The sequence below is a fragment of the Saccopteryx leptura genome, chromosome 1 (genome assembly GCF_036850995.1).
Source record: "Saccopteryx leptura isolate mSacLep1 chromosome 1, mSacLep1_pri_phased_curated, whole genome shotgun sequence".
NCBI classification, from domain to species: Eukaryota; Metazoa; Chordata; class Mammalia; order Chiroptera; family Emballonuridae; genus Saccopteryx; species Saccopteryx leptura.
Window position 1 is genome coordinate 61,598,122 of NC_089503.1, and position 22,535 is coordinate 61,620,656.

Here is a 22,535-nt window from a genome sequence, read left to right on the forward strand (position 1 = left end):
TCTAGTCTATTTTTTAACAGTAAAGATAATAATATAATATATTGCCAGTGAAACATGCTACCCTCTTCTGCCCCTTGAGTCTCCCTCGTTTACTGCCTCAGTTTCCTATCTTTGAAAGCCTAGAACTTCTGGCCATGCAAGCAGTGACATAGTTTTGCAAAGGTTCACTGAATTCTATCCTTACTTATTAAGGAAAATCAGATTTTTAAAATTGTGAGTGCTTTTTACCTTTCTAATTTAATTACAAAATTTAATTCTAAAAGTTGGTAGAAATACTGGTTTTCATTAGCAGTACTGGATTTAAACTATTGAAAATAATACATTTGTAAAGAAGGCAGAGGAAAATTTTTTGAAGTTTTAATTATGTTCGTTATAAGAAACGATTATAGAATAAAATGTGTAAGAAGCTAAGTGTATGTGAAATTCCTAGAATTCTGATCATTATTCATAATTTTGATCTTGCTTGCTTAAAGTAAACCCTTTCCTATTCACCTAGGGTACTTAAAATTTTTTTAAGTTGTATTTGTTTGTGAAAACATATTTGATTCACTTTTAGTGATTGAGAACTCTTGTAGCAGCATTTTCTTTTCTGTTCAGTATGTCTGGACCTAATAGCTCTTCAGAGTGGTCCATTGAAGGTCGTCGATTGGTACCACTGATGCCCCGGCTGGTTCCCCAAACTGCCTTCACTGTAACAGCTAATGCTGTTGCCAATGCAGCTGTCCAGCACAATGCATCTCTTCCAGTGCCTGCAGAAACAGGAAGCAAGGAAGGTGAGTAGAAGAATATTTGTGTATAGAGATGACTTTTCCTAGATTCTTCAGGAAAAGTTATCTTATTTTTCATCTGTTTTTATCCAGTGTTTAAAGGTTGTAAAACAGTGAGCATTTTTTATTCTGAAACTATAAACTGCTGGTTTTTAGTCTCAGCCAGAATTAAACCTCTCTTTTGTTCAAAGTGTGAAGTAATCACAAAATTGCAAAAAGCCCTCTTGGAATGAATTTTTGATAGCAGTGTATTTTGTTAGGAGTGAATAAAAGGTTTTAATGGGTGATATGGAAAATAATAAGATGATAGAAGTCATTTAGCTGCTGGGGAAAGATGCTGAACTTATACTTTAGAATATAAAGCTGTTTTTGTCTTCTGGAATCAATGGTATATATATGCTCCTTCTCTGTTCTGGTCAATGTGCCAAATCCATTAGGGATTACCTGGTAGATGGAGAAAGCTTTCGTAATGTTATTTAATCTAGTAATTGACACATACTTTAAAAATCTTTGAATTCTCCCGAGGTCACCAAGAGTAATATTAGTTTTGAGAATACACATTTGGATTGACTTTAGTAGCTTACTTTGGTGTTGTATGAAAATGACCCTTAAAATAATGTAGTTGTCAGCTGACTTTGGGGAGTTGTCTTTTCTGTACTAGCAGTGGGCTGTCAAATAGAGTAAGATATGATTTCCAGGCTCTTCTTCAGAGAGAGAGTTTCCAGTGTGCAAACTTGACCTCCATTGAGTTTGTTTTGTTGGTTGTAGGAGAGGTATCTTTTCTTCCCACTTTATCTTTTCTACCCACCAACTCTTGGGTAGAGTGGAAAGAATATAGGACTTCCAATAGTCAAATTTATATGTGAATTCTAGTTTTGCTGTTTCCTAGCTATGTGACCACCAGCATGTTTTTTAGCTTCTGTGAACCTTGGGTTTCTCATCTTTAAAATGCAGGTGTGGTGTTGTGACAATTAGTAATAATACATGACAAGGATTTAGCATAGTACATGGTATTCAGTAAATGGTACTTATAAACCACTATATTTTTGCTTGTCGTTATTCAATATATTGAAATATGACATTGTCATTACTTTAGTTGAATTATTGTTGCATTGCTTGGATGGCAAGTGACTAGTGAGTTGATTTATAATAAAAGAACCTTGCCTTGGTTCCCTCCTCATAGCCAAATTGGAAATTGCTGTGGTTAGGAAAAAATTATCCATCACTCCATCGTTGGTGCTGCTCTTAATATTAAAAGGAAATACAAGTACTGTTTAACTCTTGCCATGAATGAGAAACAATCTTCATTTTTCTCAGTGTAGTTTTACACTTGATTTCTCTGTAACTGCACTCTTCTCCATTGGCAGCGTCACCTGTAGACAGCTATTAAATACTTGGGGGAAACCCAGTTAAAGGAAGATTTTTAGGAAAGGTTAATAAACCTTTTAACTTGTAGGCCTAATACCTAGCACTGGCTTCTATCTTCTGATCACATGAAAATGTTAACATTGGCCTGCAGTAAAAACTAATTTTTCTGTATGAGTGGACAGTTTTGGTGAAAGTTAACAGCAAACTTTTTTATCGTTCCTTCAGTAGTGGTTTGCTATTCCTACACAAGTACCACGTCAACCCCAACCTCTACCCCCGTTCCAAGTGGCAGCATAGCAACGGTTAAGTCTCCAAGACCTGCCAGTCCTGCCTCCAATGTAGTTGTCTTGCCAAGTGGAAGTACTGTTTATGTCAAAAGTAAGTGATATTCTCAGTGTTATTAGGGCTTTCTTGGCTAAATGCTACAGCATAGGTTCTGATTAGATCTGCCTCCCTGGTCCACTGGCTATTAGCAGTGGTTAGTTTCTGAAGTTTCTCAAGAATTCTTTTCTTTACATGTGACAAGGGATATATTGCTTTTTAATCAGTTCTGGGGGTTGAGAAATTACTTCTATTTTGTTCTGTGTGGGGGAATCTGCCTTGAATAGTGCTATCCTTCAGGTAATTTACCTGTTTAGCTTGTCATGGAATAGAAATGTGAGTAGAAATGAAGGAATGTGCTTATGTGATTTATTCCTATAATTATAATCTCTGTAGTGTTTTATAAAATTATTTATATAACATCTGTTAGATTCAGTGAAGCATTCTAGAGAGTCCACCTTTTATATTTCTAATTGACTATAATTTTTTGAAGTTTATTTGCAAGGTTTAACCCTTTATTCTACCCTATAAAGCAGTTTGGTGTCCAGTTCAGTATTTTTTGTTTTTCATGTCTTTGTTTATACTTTTACTATTGATATCAACCGGAGAGCATTAATATTTGATTTTTATTTTTCTCAATATAGTTATAAACTTTATTTCTTTGTAACTTTGTGAGGTAGAGTTTGCTGCTTTAGATGGGAATGATTTTAGGTCATTGTCAACCTTATTTAAATTAGAGTCTAAAAATTGAATGTGTAAGGAGTTTTATTTTATTACCAGTTTCATGAGTCATGCTATATAATTTTTATTTTTTATTTTTTTATTATTAATTTTAATGGGGTGACATTGATCAATCAGGGACATAGGTTCAGAGAAAACATCTCCAGGTTATTTGGACATTTAATTATGTTGCATACCCATCACCCAAAGTCAAATTGTCTTCTGTCACCTTCTATCTGGTTTTCTTTGTGCCCCTCCCCTCCCCCAACCCCCTCGCTCCCCCTCCCCCATAACCACCGCACTCTTGTCCATGTCTCTGGATCTCATTTTTATGTCCCATCTATGTATGGAATCATATAGTTCTTAGTTTTTTCTGATTTTTTCTGATACTTATTTCACTGAGTATAATGTTATCAAGGTCCATCCATGTTGTTGTAAATGATCCAATGTCATCATTTCTTATGGCTGGGTAGTATTCCATAGTATATGCTATATACTTTTTAAATGTCTACTCTGTAGAGATATCGTATGTGTGTTGCAAGTTTTTATGTTTTTCACTTGATTTTTTTTAAAGTCTACAAAAAGAGGCTTTAGTGCATAAAAATAAACTAAGAATTTGGAACTGTTGAGTTTATATATGATTTCTGTGGATTAAGCCAAGGTGGGCTTTAAAATAACTTTAGAGATCTACTTTTTTTTTTTTTGTATTTTTCTGAAGCTGGAAACGGGGAGGCAGTCAGACAGACTCCCACATGCGCCCGACCGGGATTCACCCGGCACGCCCACCAGGGGGCGATGCTCTGCCCATCTGGGGCGTCGCTCTGTCGCGACCAGAGCCACTCCAGCGCCTGAGGCAGAGGCCAAGGAGCCATCCCCAGCGCCCGGGCCATCTTTTGCTCCAATGGAGCCTCGGCTGCGGGAGGAGAAGAGAGAGACAGAGAGGAAGGAGAGGGGGAAGGGTGGAGAAGCAGATGGGCGCCTCTCCTGTGTGCCCTGGCCAGGAATCGAACCCGGGACTTCCACACGCTAGGCCGACACTCTACTACTGAGCCAACCGGCCAGGGCCTAGAGATCTACTTTTTAATCATTTTTTAAAACCTTGAAAATGAGTCTCAAACATGAGGAAACTATTTTACATAGCTTGTAGTTTGAAGTAACAGGACGTTTATTGCTTTATTCTCAGAAGTAACATAGGCAACATTTGTTTGGGATATAATCATTCATTCACCTAACTTTATATGTGCAAAGGCACTATACCAGGGAAACAAACCAGTAAGACTTAGTCATTGCCTTCTGGGAACCCCTTAATTATGGGAGATATGGAGACTGCCAGTCACATTGCCATGGGGTAAGTGATACAGAAGAGAATATACAAAGTGCTTTATAAGCTCAGAGGAGACGTGAATTCAATGAGGAGATGGCTTACAGGATGATGATTGCAGGATGGCGAAGTGGTCATTAATGGGAGGTGGCATTCCCCAAAGAACAATAGTATATAGAGACTTCAGATGGATAGAATGTGGTAAGGCTTTGGGGAATGGCGAACACTTTAATGTGCCAGAATTATAGATGTACACAGAGTTGAGTGGAACAGGGTATTGTGTTCTTGTAAAGATATGGGAATTTGAATGCTATAGTAATGATTTTGTGCCTTATCTTGTAAAGAGATAAAGACTGTTAAAGAATTTGAAGCAGGGCATTGCCATGAATTAGATGTGATATTTTAAACTGGTAGTTGGTTGGAGGGTGGAAAAGAAGTAGAGATATTCAAAGCATGAAAACATTTTAGAAGGTTGTTACTAAAATACAGGCAGGTAATAAGAAGACCTTGAGATGGTCACAGGGTTAAAGAAAGGAGGAAGGCATTCAGAGACAACTCTGAGGGAGGATTGACAGGGCTTATGTCTGATTGGGCGTGAGGCAAAGGGACAGGTCAGGGATGATTTGATGACACAAAGGTTTAAAAATAAAGTATAAAATGCAATGTTAGATTGCTGTAAATATAGCAGGAGTGTCTTTGCCTTTCAGGTGTTAGCTGTTCAGACGAAGATGAAAAACCCAGGAAACGAAGGCGAACGAACTCTTCTAGTTCCTCCCCCGTTGTCCTAAAGGAAGTTCCAAAGGCTGTTCCCGTCTCAAAGACGATCACTGTGCCTGTGAGTGGCAGTCCCAAGATGAGCAATATCATGCAGAGCATTGCCAACTCCTTACCACCCCACATGTCTCCTGTGAAAATAACCTTCACCAAACCATCAACACAGACGACAAACACCACAACACAGAAGGTATGTGGTGGAGGGAGTCTCAGCCTGCCAATTGCTATTTCTGTCTCAGCATGAGTCAGATTTAACAAACATGCGCTGAGTGCTTACTATGTGCTTGGCATTATGCTGGGAATGTTCACATTTCTTTAATTTTGCACAGAAAACTTGGGGATAGGTAATAGTATTTCACTTTTTCTGGATGAGTCTCAGATGCCAAATGACTTGACTAATACACCACAGCTGGCCGATCCCCTACTTCTAAGATTTTTATTCTGTTTTATTATTATGATGCCATTTGGAAAAAAAATTAAAATGTAAAAGATTTTTTTAACTTGAAGTAGGAAATAGGCTAACTTTGCCTTCAGGAACTTAGTTTTTACTTTGTCAGAGTAACAAAGTTGTCAGAGTTAAGTGTTTCATAGAAGGAGGAAGCATATGATTAAGTGAACAAATGTTGTCTTTTTTTTTTGTTACTATCATCAATTTATTCCTAAATTATTCTCAGTATGTTCGAATCAGTATTCTGTCAATTTCATGTTGTTAATAACCCTCTAACTTCCCACAGTGATCTGGATGCTGATGGAATCCTAAGTTTGTTGAACACCTGCATTACTGACTTCACCACATTCTGATCTTCTTTCTTGGTTTAGTTACTTGTTTGCTGGAACATATCCTGTAGTAGCTTCTTGGTGTATAGGTGGATAGAGAGTATATTTTTGAGACCTTGCATGGTAGACTGAAAATTTCATTATTCTACCCTTTCACTTTTTTGATGGGGAAGTATTCTAGGATGGTGACCTTCCCCTAAGAATTTTTTTTTTATTAATTTTAATGGAGTGACATTGATCAATCAGGGTACATAGGTTCAGAGAAAACATCTCCAGGTTATATTGACATTTGATTATGTTGCATACCCATCACCCAAAGTCAAATTGTCTTCTGTCACCTTCTATCTGGTTTTCTTTGTGCCCCTCCCCTCCCCCAACCCCCTCACTCTACCCCCCCCCCCATAACCACTGCACTCTTGTCCATGTCTCTGAATCTCATTTTTATGCCCCATCTACGTATGGAATCATATAGTTCTTAGTTTTTTCTGATTTACTTATTTCACTCAGTATAATGTTATCAAGGTCCATCCATGTTGTTGTAAATGATCTGTGTAGTATTCCATAGTATATATGTACCAAAGCTTTTTAATCCACTCGTCCACTGATGGACACTTGGGCTGTTTTCAGATCTTCGCTATTGTGAACAATGCTGCCATAAACATGGGGGTGCATTTCTCCTTTTGAAACAGTGCTATGGTGTTTTTAGTGTATATTCCTAAAAGTGGGATAGCTGGGTCAAAAGGGAGTTCGATTTTTAATTTTTTGAGGAATCTCCATACTGTTTTCCACAGTGGCTGCACCGGTCTGCATTCCCATCAGCAGTGCAGGAGGGTTCCCTTTTCTCCACATCCTCGCCAGCACTTATTCTGTGTTGTTTTGTTGATGAGCGCCATTCTGACTGATGTGAGGTGATATCTCATTGTGGTTTTAATTTGCATTTCTCTAATGATTAGTGATATTGAGCATTTTTTCATCTGCCTATTGGCCATCTGTATGTCCTCTTTGGAGAAGTGTCTATTTATATCTTTTGTCCATTTTTTGATTGGCCCCTAAGAATTTTGAAGATACTGCTTCATTGGCTTTTGGCTTCCAGTATTGCTTTTGAGAAACCCAATGCCATTCTAATTTCAGATCCTCTTTTTCTTTTTTGAAAACTCAGTAACTCAGAGTTGAGGTAATTTTCCTTAGTGTGAGTCCTTATTTTATCCATTGGGTTGTGTACTCCGTGGTTTCTTTCGTTTATTTTGATTTTTCTCTGTTCTCTCCTTTTGGACCACCTATTATTCAGGATGTTGAACTGCCTGGGTTGATCCTTTAGTTTTTCTCATCCTTTCTTACTCCCGTTTTCCATGTTTGCTTTTTCTTACTACCATAATATAATGGTTAAAAGCCTGGATTTTGGAATTAGACTTTCTGAATTCAAATTCCAGTATTTGCCATTTGCTATCCGTATGACTATGGGAAAAATAACTCTAGACCTAACTTTTCTCATTTGTAAAATAAGAAAAACAATATATCTATTTTCTAGGGGTTTGGGATATAAATAAATGAGATAATAATGTAAAACTGTTAGAATAGAGCCTAGCACATAATCGATGCTTTATAAGTATTATTTTTCTTTATCCTTTAACTTTATCCTTCATTACTTTATATGAAATTTTTTGTTTTTTCTCTCATACTTTAAATTTCTAGTAGCTCTCTTTTGTTCTATGAAGGTTCCTTTTTTTTTTAATAGCATCCTGCTTTCTCCTATAATCGCTGTATTCTCTTTTCCGATAATTCAGGATAATTTTTTTGATGTTTTCTTCTTTGATGTTTTTTACCTGTATGTTCCTTTTTATCTATTTGTTTTCCTCTTTCTCATGTCAGAGTTTCCTTAAATGCTGGCTCTCTGTTTAGATATGAAAGTGGGCATTAATAAAAAGCTGACAGAAAGTTTCATGTATTGGGTGGGATATGTTTGCTGGTGATTTTTAATGTAGGTTGACCTCACTGGGATAGTTTGTTGAGAAACACCCACTATCCCTTTACCTCCTCCAGCCTGTCACACTCACTAGGGATTTTTCATGGATTGGTCAGTTTCCTCAGAGGAGAATCTTCCAGTTTCCTACCTAGAGCAATGAGTCTTTCTGCCCTTATTTTGAGAGTAAATGGAGAGAGAGGGCTGAATAATCCCACCATTCAGTATATAGACTTTATCTCTCTGGTTTCAGCATAGCACCCACCCCACTCAGCCTGGCGTCATCAAATTCTCTTGGATTTAGTCTTTCTTGAGGATGTGGGAGGACAACTGGGGATCTAAATGCTATTTACACAGACTTTCAACTAATTTTCTTCTTTCTAGTTCTACTTTTATCCCCATTTTTGAAGTATCTGGTTCTCTTAGTCCTGAGGTTTTCTGGGGTTCTCTGATGTAAGTTTGTATTGTTTTAGTTTTTTCGTTTGCTGTCTTAGGTTTTCACTTTCTTGGGAATGCTGATCAGTTGGTTACTGCTTGTCTCTGTTTCCAGTTTCCAGAAACTTTATAGCTGTTAATCTCCTTTCCATTTTGACCTTACAGGTTTATGTGCCTCTTCCCTTTAAAAAAATCCCTTCATACTTTTAGAGGGATTTGTGTTCAATGTGTGGTCTTCCACAGCTTGAATCTTCAGATTCATGATAACTTTATTTAAAGAACCTTCTTTAGTTTCCTAGAAAGATGTCATTAGATAAAAAGTTATTTTCTTAATAAACCAGAAATTATAATGAGTTGATCTGTTGAATACAATTCTATTTTCAGTCTTGAAATGAGACATTATGGTATAGTGTTAGAATCAAATAAGACTTTTTTTAGTTAAAGAGGGCTGGGTTGGAACCCCAGCTCTTCTAATCTGACCTAAGATAAATTAGCCTTTCTAAATCTTTTTACCCATGAGTTGAGAATAATGCTAATCTTACAAGGTATAGTGAGGATTAAATGAGATTTGATAATTTAAAGTACAACATAATATATATACTCAAAAGAAGTTAGCTTCTTTTCCTTGTGGTTATTTTGTGGAAAGCAGTGGTTTATTTATTCTCACTGTTGGATTGAGCTGTTCCAAAAATCTAAACTGATCAATTAGCTGAAGCTTACCTCTTAATATATAGAAATCGATTATTTTTGATGACTTCTTAAATGTTATAGTGAACATAATTTTTGCATTTGTATTTGATGACTCCAAGGTAATCTTTCTGAATATCACTTTTTACATATTACATTATAGCTATTGCCTTCTAGGCTAGCCCTATATTATGTAACATCACATACTATATAAATTATGTGAGTTTTTAAGTGATTATATTGTAATTTTTTTACTGCCTTCTTTACTGGATATTGTTTTATTAGTAATTTCCCCCCCTCCCCTTATTATTTACTTTTTAAATTTGGCTTTTGAGAAATAGTGTGAAAAAAGTTTTAGCTAAAAGAGCACCCACTTCCCATCCATGTCTTCCTATTCCCTTACTCTGTTTTATTTTTATTTGTTATCCTTATATCTAGTTGGCATTATAGTACATATTTGTTTATTTACTATTAGAGTGGAAGTTACCATGGATAGAGACTTCATCTTATTCATCACTGTATTCTTTTGTGCTCAGAATAGTGCCTGGAATGTAATAGGTATTAGTTAATATTTGGTGAGTGAGTGAGTGAGTGAGTGAGTGAATGAATGACTGAATATAGATTTGATTTTAATACTGGCTCTGCCACCTTTCTCCAGCCTCAGTTTGCTTATACAAAATGGCTAATGACAGTACTTAGTGCCTAGAGTTACCGGAATAATTAGATGAGATGATTCAGGGAAAGTGCTTTACATAGTGCATATGCCGAATTCTCAGTAAATGTCACCTAATATTACTAATTTTTCAATCTTCTTTGGTAGACCTATATAAAGATACTTGGAGTAGATGGCAGTTCACTTACAAGTGAAGTTGCTGAACTTTTTTTTTTTAATTTCGTGATTTTACCATATTTTTGGGTTTTTTTTTTCCTTCTGACCTGTTAAGTGAGAATGGATAGTAGAGGTTGTTACATTTGTGATGCTTATAGGAGGAAATATTTATCTCCATAGTTGTACATGAGCCATACCATGAGATTTCAGACTCAGAACCTTGGTTTTATCCTACTGTGTTTAAAAAATAAATGTTTAAGACAAATTGTGTTAAAAATAAGACCTATTCCTTCATGAATGTTTATTATCTACTGTGTTCCAGGTGCAGAACTACTCTTTTACTTCATGTATACTCATTGCCATTAGTTTTATTATTTCTTGGACAAGCTGAGTATGGATAGGACTAATAGATGTTCTCTGGGGTTTTTTTTTGTTTTTTTTTTTCCTCTGGGGTTTTTGTTTGTTTTTTGTTTTCCTTTTGCTGCAGAGTTGTAATTTTTTTGACATCTTTGTAAGGCTGTTGACATTATTACATTCAGCTTGGGTTTCTCAAAAATTCTATATAAGACAACTTAAAAATTATTTTAAGAAAAGTGACTTTTACTCTAAAATATTTATGATTTTGTGGACTTGATTCAAATTCATATATTTTCAGGGTAGACAAATTTCCACCTATGTTAATGTGGTGCCATCATTTTAAGTATAACATTGGTGTAGCACTTATATAAACAAAGCAACAGGATATAGCTTTATGCTTTCATGTGCTTGATTGATATTTTTCATTTTATCCTTAGGGTGCAAGTCTCAGCACTCTTAAGGAGTTTTTGTGAGTACTAGAAGGTCAATAATTTGAATTATGGCCTGAATAAACACTGTTTGGTTCACTTGGTTTCAAGATCCCTTTATTTTCCCTGATTTATAAGTAACTTTAAAGCACAAGGAAATTTTCTTCAAGGTGGACCTCTAATTTCAAATAAACCCTTTTCAGATCAAAAATCAACTTGCAGACTGAAATTTCAAAAAACGTTTTATCTTTGCATCTATAACCTAAAACATAGTCTTAAAGACTCTAGATTTATTTTGCTGAAATTTTGATGTCTCAGTGTTAGAAGTCTACATGCTTTCTCCAGTTCTGAAATTGCAAATTGATGCAAATGTGATGCTTCCTCTTCCCTTGCCCATGACAGACACTGCTAATTAACTGTGTCATACTTTCTTGCCAAGCCTTGGCAAATTCTCACCCATGCCGCAGAGTTCTCATAAAAACTGTGCTCCAGAAGGCTACTGCTTTTAGTCCAGAATTAGCAAATGTGAAATCTAATTGCCATTGTTATTTTAATTAGTTTGGCTGTGGTATTAGCTGTGGGAGTTCTTTGGATTCTCAGGGGTATCAGAATCTTGGAAAAAGGTATCTAAAATTTTTTAATGAAATAAAAATAGAGTACATTAAAATATATTTTCAGATAGATTTGTTGTATAACACCTTTACTGATATCCTTTTAACATTTATTAAGTAGTAATAGTAAGCTACTAATAAGTACCATTTGTTGATTGTCAAATATTCACCACCTACTGTGTGCCTAGCAGTATGCTAGATGCTTCACATCATTCTCTCATTTAATTCTTGTAATTATTTGCAGGGTAGTGTTATTATCCCTATTTTATAGATTAAAGTTAGAGCCCAGAAATTTGAAACATGTCCAGGGGCTTGCCATTTGTCAGTGACCAGTGGCAGAGGCAGGAGTAAGCTCTGGTTCTTTTGACTCGAATTTTGGTCTTTTTACTGTATTGGTCTACTTCTTCTCAGTTTATATGTTGGCTGATAGTTGTTTTTGTAATAATACTATATAGGTATTTGCTGATCGAGTCTATATAGAAGTATGCTGGTCAACTCTATAATTGTTTGACAGTTAAGACTTGTCCATCTCTCTTGACTCCTCAAATAATTAAACTTTTTAAAGTGATAGACATGTACTAATGCTTTGTAACACTTGGAATACATATAACAATGATATAGTCAAACCTTTGAGATGTAAGTACTGAGTAAAGACATACTCAGTAAATTTTGACTGACCGATTTAATTTCAGGCCTTTTTTAGGACTGATATAAAATGAAAAAGAATTTCTTCCTTAAATTCTTTGGATTTTTTTCAAAACAATGTGCTCTTGATACAAAAAATTTTGGTGAAAGAAGAAAATGTCAGTCTGCTTTGTTTTGGGTATTACTATATGTACCACCATTATATTCACCCAGATTAAAACTGTGATACTACAGATTTGTAAATGATTTTTGTGTTCTCATCTGTTAGGGATAATATTATTACCTGCATTATAGGATTGTTGGGGGATTTAAATAAGCCAATGCATATTAGCTCTAGGAGCTAATCTAGTCCTTGTCTCTTTTTCTTAACGCTGCCATTTTCATACATCAAGTTCTATTGACTGCCTTTCAAAATAATCTGAAATTGTTTATTTCTCGCTATTTCTGCTAATACCCCAGTCCAAGCAGCCTCTACTATTGCTTGGTCTGTTGTAATAGCTTCTTTATCAGTTTTACTGCCTCCACTCTTGCCTATTATCACATAGCAGCTAGAGTGATCTTTTAAAATCAAAATCAGATTTTGTTGTTTCCCTACTTAAAATCAGCCCATGGCTTCCCGTTATACTTAGTGAAAATTGAAATTCTTTACTCTGGCTTACAAATTTGATCTGGCCTTTACTTGCTTTTATATCCCCTCCTTGCTCTATATGTTTTTGCTATACTGGTTTGCTTTCTGTTTTTAAGTACAATGAGCTGATTCCCACCTTAGGACCTTTGTTCCATCCTGTTCTCTTTGAAATGCTTTGTTTCTATGACATTTGTAGTTTTTTAGCCCTACTGGCTAAACTTGAAGTCTCATTCCTACCTCTCCCCTCCTCTGTTCTCTGTATCAACCTGTGAGCAAATCCCGTTGGTTTTATCTTTAAATATATTTGAAATCTGTTCACTTTTTGTTTCTTCTACCACAAACATTTTAGTCACCATGATTTCTGCTTTGTTTATTGCAGGAGCCTCCTAATTTGTTTCCATGTTTCTATGTTTCTACAGTCTCTGCTCTACCATACTTTATCTAACAGAATAATTAAAAAAAACTATTTTTTGAACAGTTTTATATTTAGAGAACACTTGAGACAAGAGTATGGAGAGTTCTCATACCTTACATTGTTTCAATTATTTTTAACACTTTATATTATTATGGTATGCTTATTATAGTTAATGAAACAATATTGATGAATTCATATCAACTGGACTCCATGATTTATTCAGATTTTCTTTTTAGTTTTTTTTCTTGTGTTTTTTTTTTTTTTTTTTTTTTTTTGCGAGAGAGACAGAGGGACAAGAGAGGGGACAGATAGGGATAGATAGGCAGGAAGGGAGAGATATGAGAAACATCAGTTCTTTGTTGTTGCACCTTAGTTGTTCATTGATTGCTTTCTCATATGTGCCTTGATCGGGGGGCTACAGCAGAGCAAGTGACCCCTTGCTCGAGCCAGTGACCTTGGACTCAAGCCAGTGACCTTGGGATTCAGGCCAGCAACCTTTGGGCTCAAGCCAGAGACCATGGGGTCATGTCTATGATCCCACACTCAAGCCAGCGACCCTGTGCTCAGGCTGGTGAGCCTGTGCTCAAACTGGCAACCTTGGGGTTTTGAACCTGGATCCTTTGTGTCCCTGTCTGATGCTCTATCTACTGTGCTACCACCTGGTCAAGCAAGCTTTTTTTTTTTTTTAAGTTTTTAACCTACTGTCATTATCTGTTCCGGTATACCATATTCCATTTACTTATATCTCTTAGGCTCTTCTTGGCTGTGAAAGGTTCTCAGACTTCCTTTATGTTTGATGACCATGCCAGTTTTGAGGAGTACTAGTCAAGTATTTTGTAGGTTGCCCCACTATTGGAATTTGTCTAATGTTTTTTCATGATTAGATGAGGGTTATAGATTTTCAGAAGGAAGACCACAGAAATAAAGTGCCATTTTCATCATATTAGATCTAGGGTACATATTATCAACATGATCCTACATCATCTAATCCTCCATTACTTTTCTGACTTTTTGGCTACTACTCTTTACCTTATATTCCAGTCCTGTTTATAAGGTCCTTGAAATTTCTTTAATATACCAAGCTTCTGCCTAAGGGCCATTGTGTTTAATACTGCCTGTGCCATTGGATGCTTTTCCTTCAGGTAGCAACATGGTTCACTCCCATGGTTGCTTTTTTGCTCAGTTGTCACCTTATCGGAGATCATTAAATATTGTATAAAAAGTCATAAAACACTCCCATTATCGCTATGTTTTACCCTGCTTTGTCTTTTCCAATATGACATGTGTTTACTTTTTTTGTTTATTGTTACTCTCCCCCTAGTACAGTGGTTCTCAAAGTGTGCGCCCTAGAAGATTTCCAGGTGCACCCTATGGTATTCCAGAGAAATATGTGCCTGTTGGGGACCAAAAATCCAACAGGGTTTTTGGAATTTAGATTTTGGGGGACAGATGTGTGGGGAATTGGCTGTAAATCTGCCCAACCCCCACCGCACTTGCCTGATTAGGTTGCAAAAGGTTGTTAAGCTGTGGTGCTGGATTGTTTACACTACCCCCCATGTTCCCAGAGAGACTGGAGGCAAATTTCTTCTATCCTTTGTTTGGTATAAAGTTAAGATGATGTGTATGGTGGGGATTTTCTGCACTCAACACAATTAAGAATAAGAAGAGAGGAATTCTTCAATGTATTGATGAGGAAATGAGAGTTTGCCTTTCAAATATATGCCCAAACTTTGAAGAAATCGCTAGGACACATCAGGCTCATGTTTCTCATAAACACAAGAATGAAAAAACTTAACACATTTGCGCCAGGACCTGCCAAATTTACTAAATCTTACTAAGAATGTATCTATATATATAAAAAGATAACTTTCTGGTTGTTTTTTTATTTTTTAACCCCTCTTTTTTACAAATTCTAAAAAGCATAACAAAAAATGTAACATAAAAATGTTTTTTAATGTCAGAATAAATTTAATTTTGTCGTATTTATTTTGTTTAATTACCATAAAAGCACGCTTGGACTTTATATATTTTTTCTTTAATATTTGACTTAATTATTATAAAATATTTCTCAGAAATTTGCATATAGTGCGCCTACAATTATTTGTAGGATTTTAAATGCGCCCCAACTTCAAAAAGTTTGAGAACCACTGCCCTAGTAGGATGTAGTTCTGTGAATGAACAAACTTTCTTTTTGTTCATTCTACTTTTCCCAGCATCTAGAATCATGCCTGGCACATAGTAGATGCTCAACAAATATTTATAAATGAATGTTCAAATAACTTTCTAGAAAGATTATGCCAGTATATATTCTCAAAGCAGTATATATTAAAATACTTACTTCGCTATGTCTTGAGCGGCATTAATGTTGTCTTTTAAAATACTTGGTTGGTAAAAAATTTTCATTTAAATATTTTTAGGTGTATATTTCTCTCGATTGGTTTATGTTTCATAAGCTAGTTTGAATTATATGTAACTAACTTTGAGTCTAGGTACATTAGTAATATAGTAGGTATATGAAAATAACTTATTTTTTCCTTTCTTAGGTTATTATAGTGACCACATCACCAAGCTCAACCTTCGTGCCCAACATTCTCTCCAAATCCCATAACTATGCAGCAGTCACTAAGCTTGTACCAACATCAGTAATTGCTTCCACAACCCAGAAGCCACCAGTGGTTATAACTGCTTCACAATCCTCTCTGGTCAGTAGCAACAGCAGTGGTAGCAGCAGTTCTACACCATCACCTATTCCTAATACAGTTGCAGTTACAGCTGTGGTATCTTCCACACCATCTGTTGTTATGTCAACAGTAGCACAAGGTGAGTGGTGATTCGACATGTAATTCTGTCCCTATGGTATATGGGAATTTTGAGGAAAACTCTGTGGGAGTGTTTTTATGCTTTGGGTCTGGAGGTCCCTCCTGTTTTGTCACAGATTACCACTCTCCTTCTCTCAGTTTGAGAGTATTGAGATAGTAGGTTATTCAGTTTTCTTATATTAATATGCTTACATTTTATTCACATATATAGTATCTAGTCACATAGGCAATTAACATTCATGAAATGTAGGTTAAATCTTGTCACAACAAATTTAAAGGTGTAAACAAATATCTTTAGTATAGTGGGAATTTTTTTTTTGTGTGTGTGTGTGTATGACAGAGACAGAGAAAGAGACAGATAGGGACAGACAGACAGGAAGGGAGAGAGGTGAGAAGCATCAGTTCTTTGTTGCAGCTCCTTAGTTGTTCATTGATTGCTTTCTCATGTGCCTTGGCCGGAGGTGGAGAGGTGAGGGGGCTACAGCAGAGTGAGTGACCCCTTGCTCAAGTCAGCGACCTCTGGGTTCAATCTAGTGACCATGGGGTCATTTCTATGATTCCATGCTCAAGCCAGTGATCCCACGAGCCAGATGAACCTGCACTCAAGCCAGCGACCTCAGGGTTTCAAACTTGGGTCCTCTCCATCCCAGTACAGTGCTATATCCACTGCACCACCGCCTGGTCAGGCTATAATGAGATTTTTTTATGAGGTATTTGAAATTATTTTACTATAAGTTCTTCAGAAGAGAAATCAAGTATATAACCTCTTCAAAGTAAGTTATTCAATGATGAGAAGTAGGGTGAAGAGGGTCATTTTAAGGACATGCCATTTGCTTTTTTCTTTATTTTATTCTAGTGAGAGGAGGGGAGGCAGAGAGACAGACTCCTGTGACTGGACCGGGATCCACCTGGTGAGCCCACTAGGGGGCGATGCTCTGCCTATCTGGGGCTGTTGCTCTGTTGCAACTGGAGCCATTTTTTAGTGTCTGAGGCGGAGGCCATGGAGCCATTCTCAGTGCCCGAGGCCAACTCTCTCAAGCCATTTGAGCTGTGGGAGGAAAAGGAAGAGAGAAAGAGAAGGAGGAGGGGTGGAGAAACAGATGGCCACTTCTCTTGTGTGCCCTGACCAGGAATTGAACCCAGGATATCCACATTGCTTCTTTATAGCAGAGGAAAGGAAATGTGGAAATCTCAGTCCTTTATTAGCTTAAATTAGTTTAGATGTCTTCTTTGTTTTTGTGTTCCTCCTACATGAAGGCATATAGCACATTGTCAGAAATGTTCTTTTTGCATTGTTGGGGATAGGGATCAGAGGGAAGTATTTATTATAAAGAATTCATACCCATGGTATATATAGTCTATCAAAGGGAGCATAGAGACAATGTGGAACAGTACTTAATATTAGTTTTCATTGAATTTACTTGAACAAAGAATAGCTCAAGATAGACTGAGACTTGGAAATATCTTAGTTTATGAACTAGTAGCAAATGCAAGCAACTGAATAGGAAAACTTTTTCATAATTGCTTTAATTATGTTTAGTTTGTTTTGTATAATTGTGTTAGTAAGGAAGAAGTTACATACTATAGATGGGATGTGGTATTTTTTTTAGAGCCCTAATGGTAGAATGTGAGAGCATCTGTCATTATCTGGCTCTAATACCCATTTAATGTCCCAATTAAAAACAGGAAATAGCAGGCTTGAACTTTCTTTTATTTGTTACTTTAATTATTTTAAAACCATTCCAGATTTTCTATTTGTGCAGCAATAAACTATATTACAAGGGGTCCTCGGGTTATGACACAGTTCTGTTCCTACAGCAGTGACATAACCCAAATTTTGGTGTAAGTTGAAACACACCCTAGCCTAACACAAATGGAACACTTGCACTTTTAACAGTCCAAAATGGTGTAGGTAAGCGTACTGGGGGATGCCAACCCTCTCACTCATATGCCATGTTTTGGCGTATTCTTCCTCCGCACGCAACCAAACTAGTTTGCCCATGTGGTCTGTAAGTACAGCGCTAATGGCGTAAGCCAAAACACTCATGTCTCAATTTTTTAAAGTTTTTATGGGAGTGAGCATCATAAACTCAAAATGTCATATGTCAAGACTGTCATGACCCAAGGAACTCTACATAGTTATTAAAAATAGAAATAATTTTTATATAGAAAGTCTGTTTAAAATGCTGGTTGCAAACATGATCTAAATTTATTGTTTAAAAATTTGAAGGTGAGAAAAGGAAAGGCCACCTGTCTCCTCACCTTACTGATCCCCATATCAAAACTATCATTCATTGAAGTTGTTTGCTGAAGTTTTACTATTTTAGAAAGGTTATTGTTCTTCTAAATTATTACTTGAGATAAGAGGAGTATTCTTGGTTGCTAATGAAATGTCTTTAGAGAAAATGAATACAGTCATCCCTCGCCATATTGTGGTTCACTTTTCGTGGTCTCACTGTATCACGGATTTTTTGTTTTGTTTTGCGACAGAAGAGAGAGATAGAGGGACAGACAGGCAGGAAGGGAGAGAGATGAGAAGCATCAATTCTTCACTGTATCTCCTTAGTTGTTCATTGATTGCTTTCTCATATGTGCCTCGACAGCAGGTAGGGGGGAACCAGAAGAGTGAGTGACCCTTTGCTCAAGCCAGTGGCCTTGGGCTTAAGCTGGTGAGCCTTGCTCAAACCAGATGAGCCCGGGCTCAAGCCAGCGACCTCGGGGTTTTGAACCTGGGTCCTCCACATCCCAGTCTGACGATCTATCCTCTGCACCACCACCTGGTCAGGCACGGATTTTTAAATTGTATATATCTAATTTTGTATCATGTATTTTTTGCTATATCGCAGTATTTTGCAGTACGTAGTAGCTATTTTTATATATTTATTATTTTAATTATCTTTGCAGTAAAATAAGCAGAATAGTGTGGGAAAGGTTAATAATAGTATGGGAAGGGTTCATAAGAGTGTGGGGAGGGTTTATAAAGCCTTAAAATATATATAAATAATTAAATATAAGGTCGCTACTTTGCGGATTTTGCCTTTCACGGGGTGGGGGTGGGGGTTTGGAATCCAATCCCCGCGATAGGCAAGGGACCACTGTATTCCATGCTTCTGTTTTTCATTCTTAATTTTCTCCAGGTACCTTCGATGCTCTTGGGAACTTAAAACATACCTGTTTTCTTCTTTACTTCTTACATCCTGTATCTATTTGAGCCTTAAGTAGTTATAGGGCACCTGGACAAGATATCTCCAAGAGATTTCTCATAAGTTCACTGGAATCCAGTAGAGTATAAGAGATGTAAAAATATCTGAATATAGATACTAAAGGAAATTGTATGATTATTTTGAGTCTCTGTTTAAGATATTTAATTTAGGTATTACAAGGGCTAAGAAATTAAGGACTTTTTTGTAAGGTAAAGTTTAGTGGCAGTGGTAATGTACAGACTATAGGTATGATCCCAACCTCAGAGCTTCTGTGGCAGCTCCTATGTGGGTACCTGGCAGGCAAATGCATTCTGTGTCTGCGTTTGTTGTAGATTAAGGGCAGGCTGTTGTAGAGCTAATGTATCTACATCTGGTTATTCTTGGAAGGGCAGTTGGTAGAGGGGGAAGAGTCTTGTAGCAGTAAGGTAATGAATTATAAGATTATTGAGGAAAAATCTTGGCGAGGCAAGAATTTCTCTCATACACATAAATCTTTAGTGGAAGTTATTAGTACTCCTTACCTATACATGCTTGCTAATACAAGTATTGCACTGAAAAGAAATGTCTTACAACCTTTTTCATCACAAATGCTTTGCTGTGGATACATTGAGTATGCTCACTTAAACTTTTCATATGATTGTTTAATGACCCAGTTAGATTTCTCAAGAAAAGACTTTAATTTATAGATTATTGGAAATGAGATACAGAAAAGCTACTTTGCATGCTAAATAGTTCAAAAGATGAATGTTCCAGTGTGAATTATTTTATTTTATGCCATGTTTAATTGGCTTCCAAGAACCTAAAAAGTCATTTTTGAAAAAATGTGTGAGAAATAAGATTCAAAACTTAGTTTACTTTGTTCTTATATTACATTGAGAACCTATATTTTCTAACAGAAAATCTATTTAGAGACATGCTTGATACTTTCTTTTGTGTTAGATCTTCATCAGGGAAAATCGGGGTTTTTTTTGGGGGGGTGATGTCTCCCTTACAGAATTTAGTGATTAGATATCAAATATGTAAAATTCCACACATTATATATGACACTTACTAGGTGCTTAATAAATTACTGCTTCTATTGATTTACTTAGTCTCTGTTATCTACTACAATAACCAAAAGTAACTTTAATTATGCTTTACTATTGAATTTTCTTTTCCCTCACTCTTTTGCAGGTGTATCTACATCAGCAATCAAAATGGCAACAACCAGACTTCCTTCCCCCAAAAGCTTAGTGGGTGCCCCAACTCAGATTCTTGCACAGTTTCCTAAACAGCATCAACAGTCTCCTAAGCAACAGTTACACCAAGTGCAGCAACAGACACAGCAGCAAGTGGCCCAGACGTCATCAGTATCTCATCCGCAACAGCCTCAACAGTCTCCTTTGCCACCTGGCATCAAGCCTACCATTCAAATCAAACAGGAGTCAGGTAACTGGGAAATGTTTATAACATATGGTAATTCTCCGATCACCAGCTCTCTGAAGGCTGCTAACATATATGGATTTACTTCCAGATATAGTTTCCTCAAGCATCAGATTTTTAAATTCTAAAATTTTTGACCCTCCTGTTAGAAGAAATACCTATATAGAGAGAACTGGAGCTTGGGAATAAAAGGCAGTTTACATAATAGAAAGAGCCCCCCACAGCCCCCAAATGAAATCCTAATAGAGATGAAGCTGAGGAAATAAACCCAGATTTTAGAATTGTCTTCTGAGGGCCTTTGGGGTTATAGGAAGGAGTAGTAGTAAAATTACTCAAGGGAGTCTTATGTTAGAGGGCAGTTTGTATTTATACATATGAAATAAAATTGTCATGAGCAGAAGAGGTGCAAAGATTATAGGACACTGTGGTTTGTGGTTTAATAATTTAGCAGTTTATTGAAAGCATCTCCATCCAGCACAGTGGGAACTCAGAGGCAGGAGTCAATTTCTGTTAAGTTATCAAATCATAAAAGTATTAAATAGAAAGGCAGGTAGAATGGAGGCTGAGTCACAGGGAAATTAAAAAGCCTCTTAACATAGTTAATATCTTTAAAAAAATTTTTTAAAAAGATGATTTTTAGTGAGAGAGAAACATTGAATCATATTCCACTTATTTATGCATTCATTGATTGATTCTTTTTTTTTTTTAATTGAGTGAGCAGAAGGGAGGCAGAGACAGACTCCTGCCTGTGTCCTCACTGAGATCCACCAGGCAAGTTCACTAGGGGGCGATGCTCTGCCCATCTGTGGCCCTTGCTCTGTTGTGATGGAGCCATTTTTTTTAGCACCTGGGGCGGAGGCCCTGAAGCCATCCTTAGCACCCGGGCCAACTTGCTCTAATGAGCTTTGGCTGCAGGAGGGGTGGAGGAGAGTGTGTGTATGAGAGAGAGAAGTGAGAGGGGGAGGAGTGGAGAAGCAAATGGGTGTTTCTCCTGTGTGCCCTGACTGGCAATCGAACCTGGACATCCACACACCAGGCTGACGCTCTACCATGGAGCCAACCAGCCAGGGCTTGATTGATTCTTATATGTGCCCTGACGAGGGATTAAACCCACAACCGTGGCATATTAGGATGACACTATAACCAGCTAAGCTACCCAGCCAAGGCCCATACTTAATATTTTTAAGAAAAGAAAATGGATGTTTTTTTCTCTAGTGAATCTGGACTTTTTTTGGTGGTAGAACAGGAACTTCAAAAATGCTGACATTTTCAATTTATTTTGTTTTTTTTTGATAGGAACATTTATTTTTTTGAAATATAATTGCCATATGACATATTAGTTTTAGGTGTACAACGTAATGATTTGATATATGTATACAGGAGTAGGCAAAGAGGTTTATAGTTGTGAGTACACAAAACAGTTTATTCTTTTATTATTAATTATTATTTTATTTTCCATATGAACAAATGTAAACCTACTTCTGCCCACCCCTGTATATTGCAATGTGATTATCTTTATAAGTTTAGTTAATAGTCATCACCACACATAGCTACAAACTTTTTTCTTGTGATAAGTTCTTTTAAGATCTGCTGTCTTAGCAATTTTCAAATATACAATGCAGTATTGTCAGCTATAGTCACCATGCTGTACATTACATCCCCAGTATTTAATTATCTTACAACTGGAAGTTTGTACCTTTTTACTGCCTTTACCTATTTCAGCCATCATCTCACCTCTTGTTTGTTCTCTTGTACATATGAGTTTTCTTGTGGGTTTTTTGTCGGTTTCTTTTGTTTTTGTTTTTTAGATTTTACATAGAAGTGAGATCATACAGTATTAATTTTTCTCTGCCTTACTTTACTTAGCATAGGGTCATTTATGTTGTAAATGGCAGGATTTCCTTCTTTCTCATGACTGAATCATGTTCTATTGTATCTGTATACCACATTTTATTTTTCTTTCTTTATTTTATTTTTTTACGTGAGTGGAGAGGAGATAGAGAGACAGACTCCTGTATGCACCCTGACTGAGATCCACCCGGCATCCC

The 22,535-nt window shown here is 36.6% G+C and overlaps 1 protein-coding gene across 8 annotated transcripts in view; it reads left to right on the forward strand.

The window, feature by feature from the left end:
* Positions 1 to 22,535, forward strand: part of EMSY (EMSY transcriptional repressor, BRCA2 interacting) — a 110,291-nt gene that overhangs the window by 17,813 nt on the left and 69,943 nt on the right. For 5 of the 8 annotated variants that reach the window (XM_066368890.1, XM_066368880.1, XM_066368871.1 and 2 more), the window contains 5 exons: positions 598 to 773; positions 2,361 to 2,513; positions 5,205 to 5,461; positions 15,587 to 15,863; positions 20,239 to 20,493. In XM_066368890.1, coding sequence (XP_066224987.1) covers positions 598 to 773; positions 2,361 to 2,513; positions 5,205 to 5,461; positions 15,587 to 15,863; positions 20,239 to 20,493 — 1,118 coding nt within the window. The remainder of the gene's footprint in view (positions 1 to 597; positions 774 to 2,360; positions 2,514 to 5,204; positions 5,462 to 15,586; positions 15,864 to 20,238; positions 20,494 to 22,535) is intronic. The other 3 variants (XM_066368834.1, XM_066368852.1, XM_066368861.1) reach the window with 2 other exon arrangements.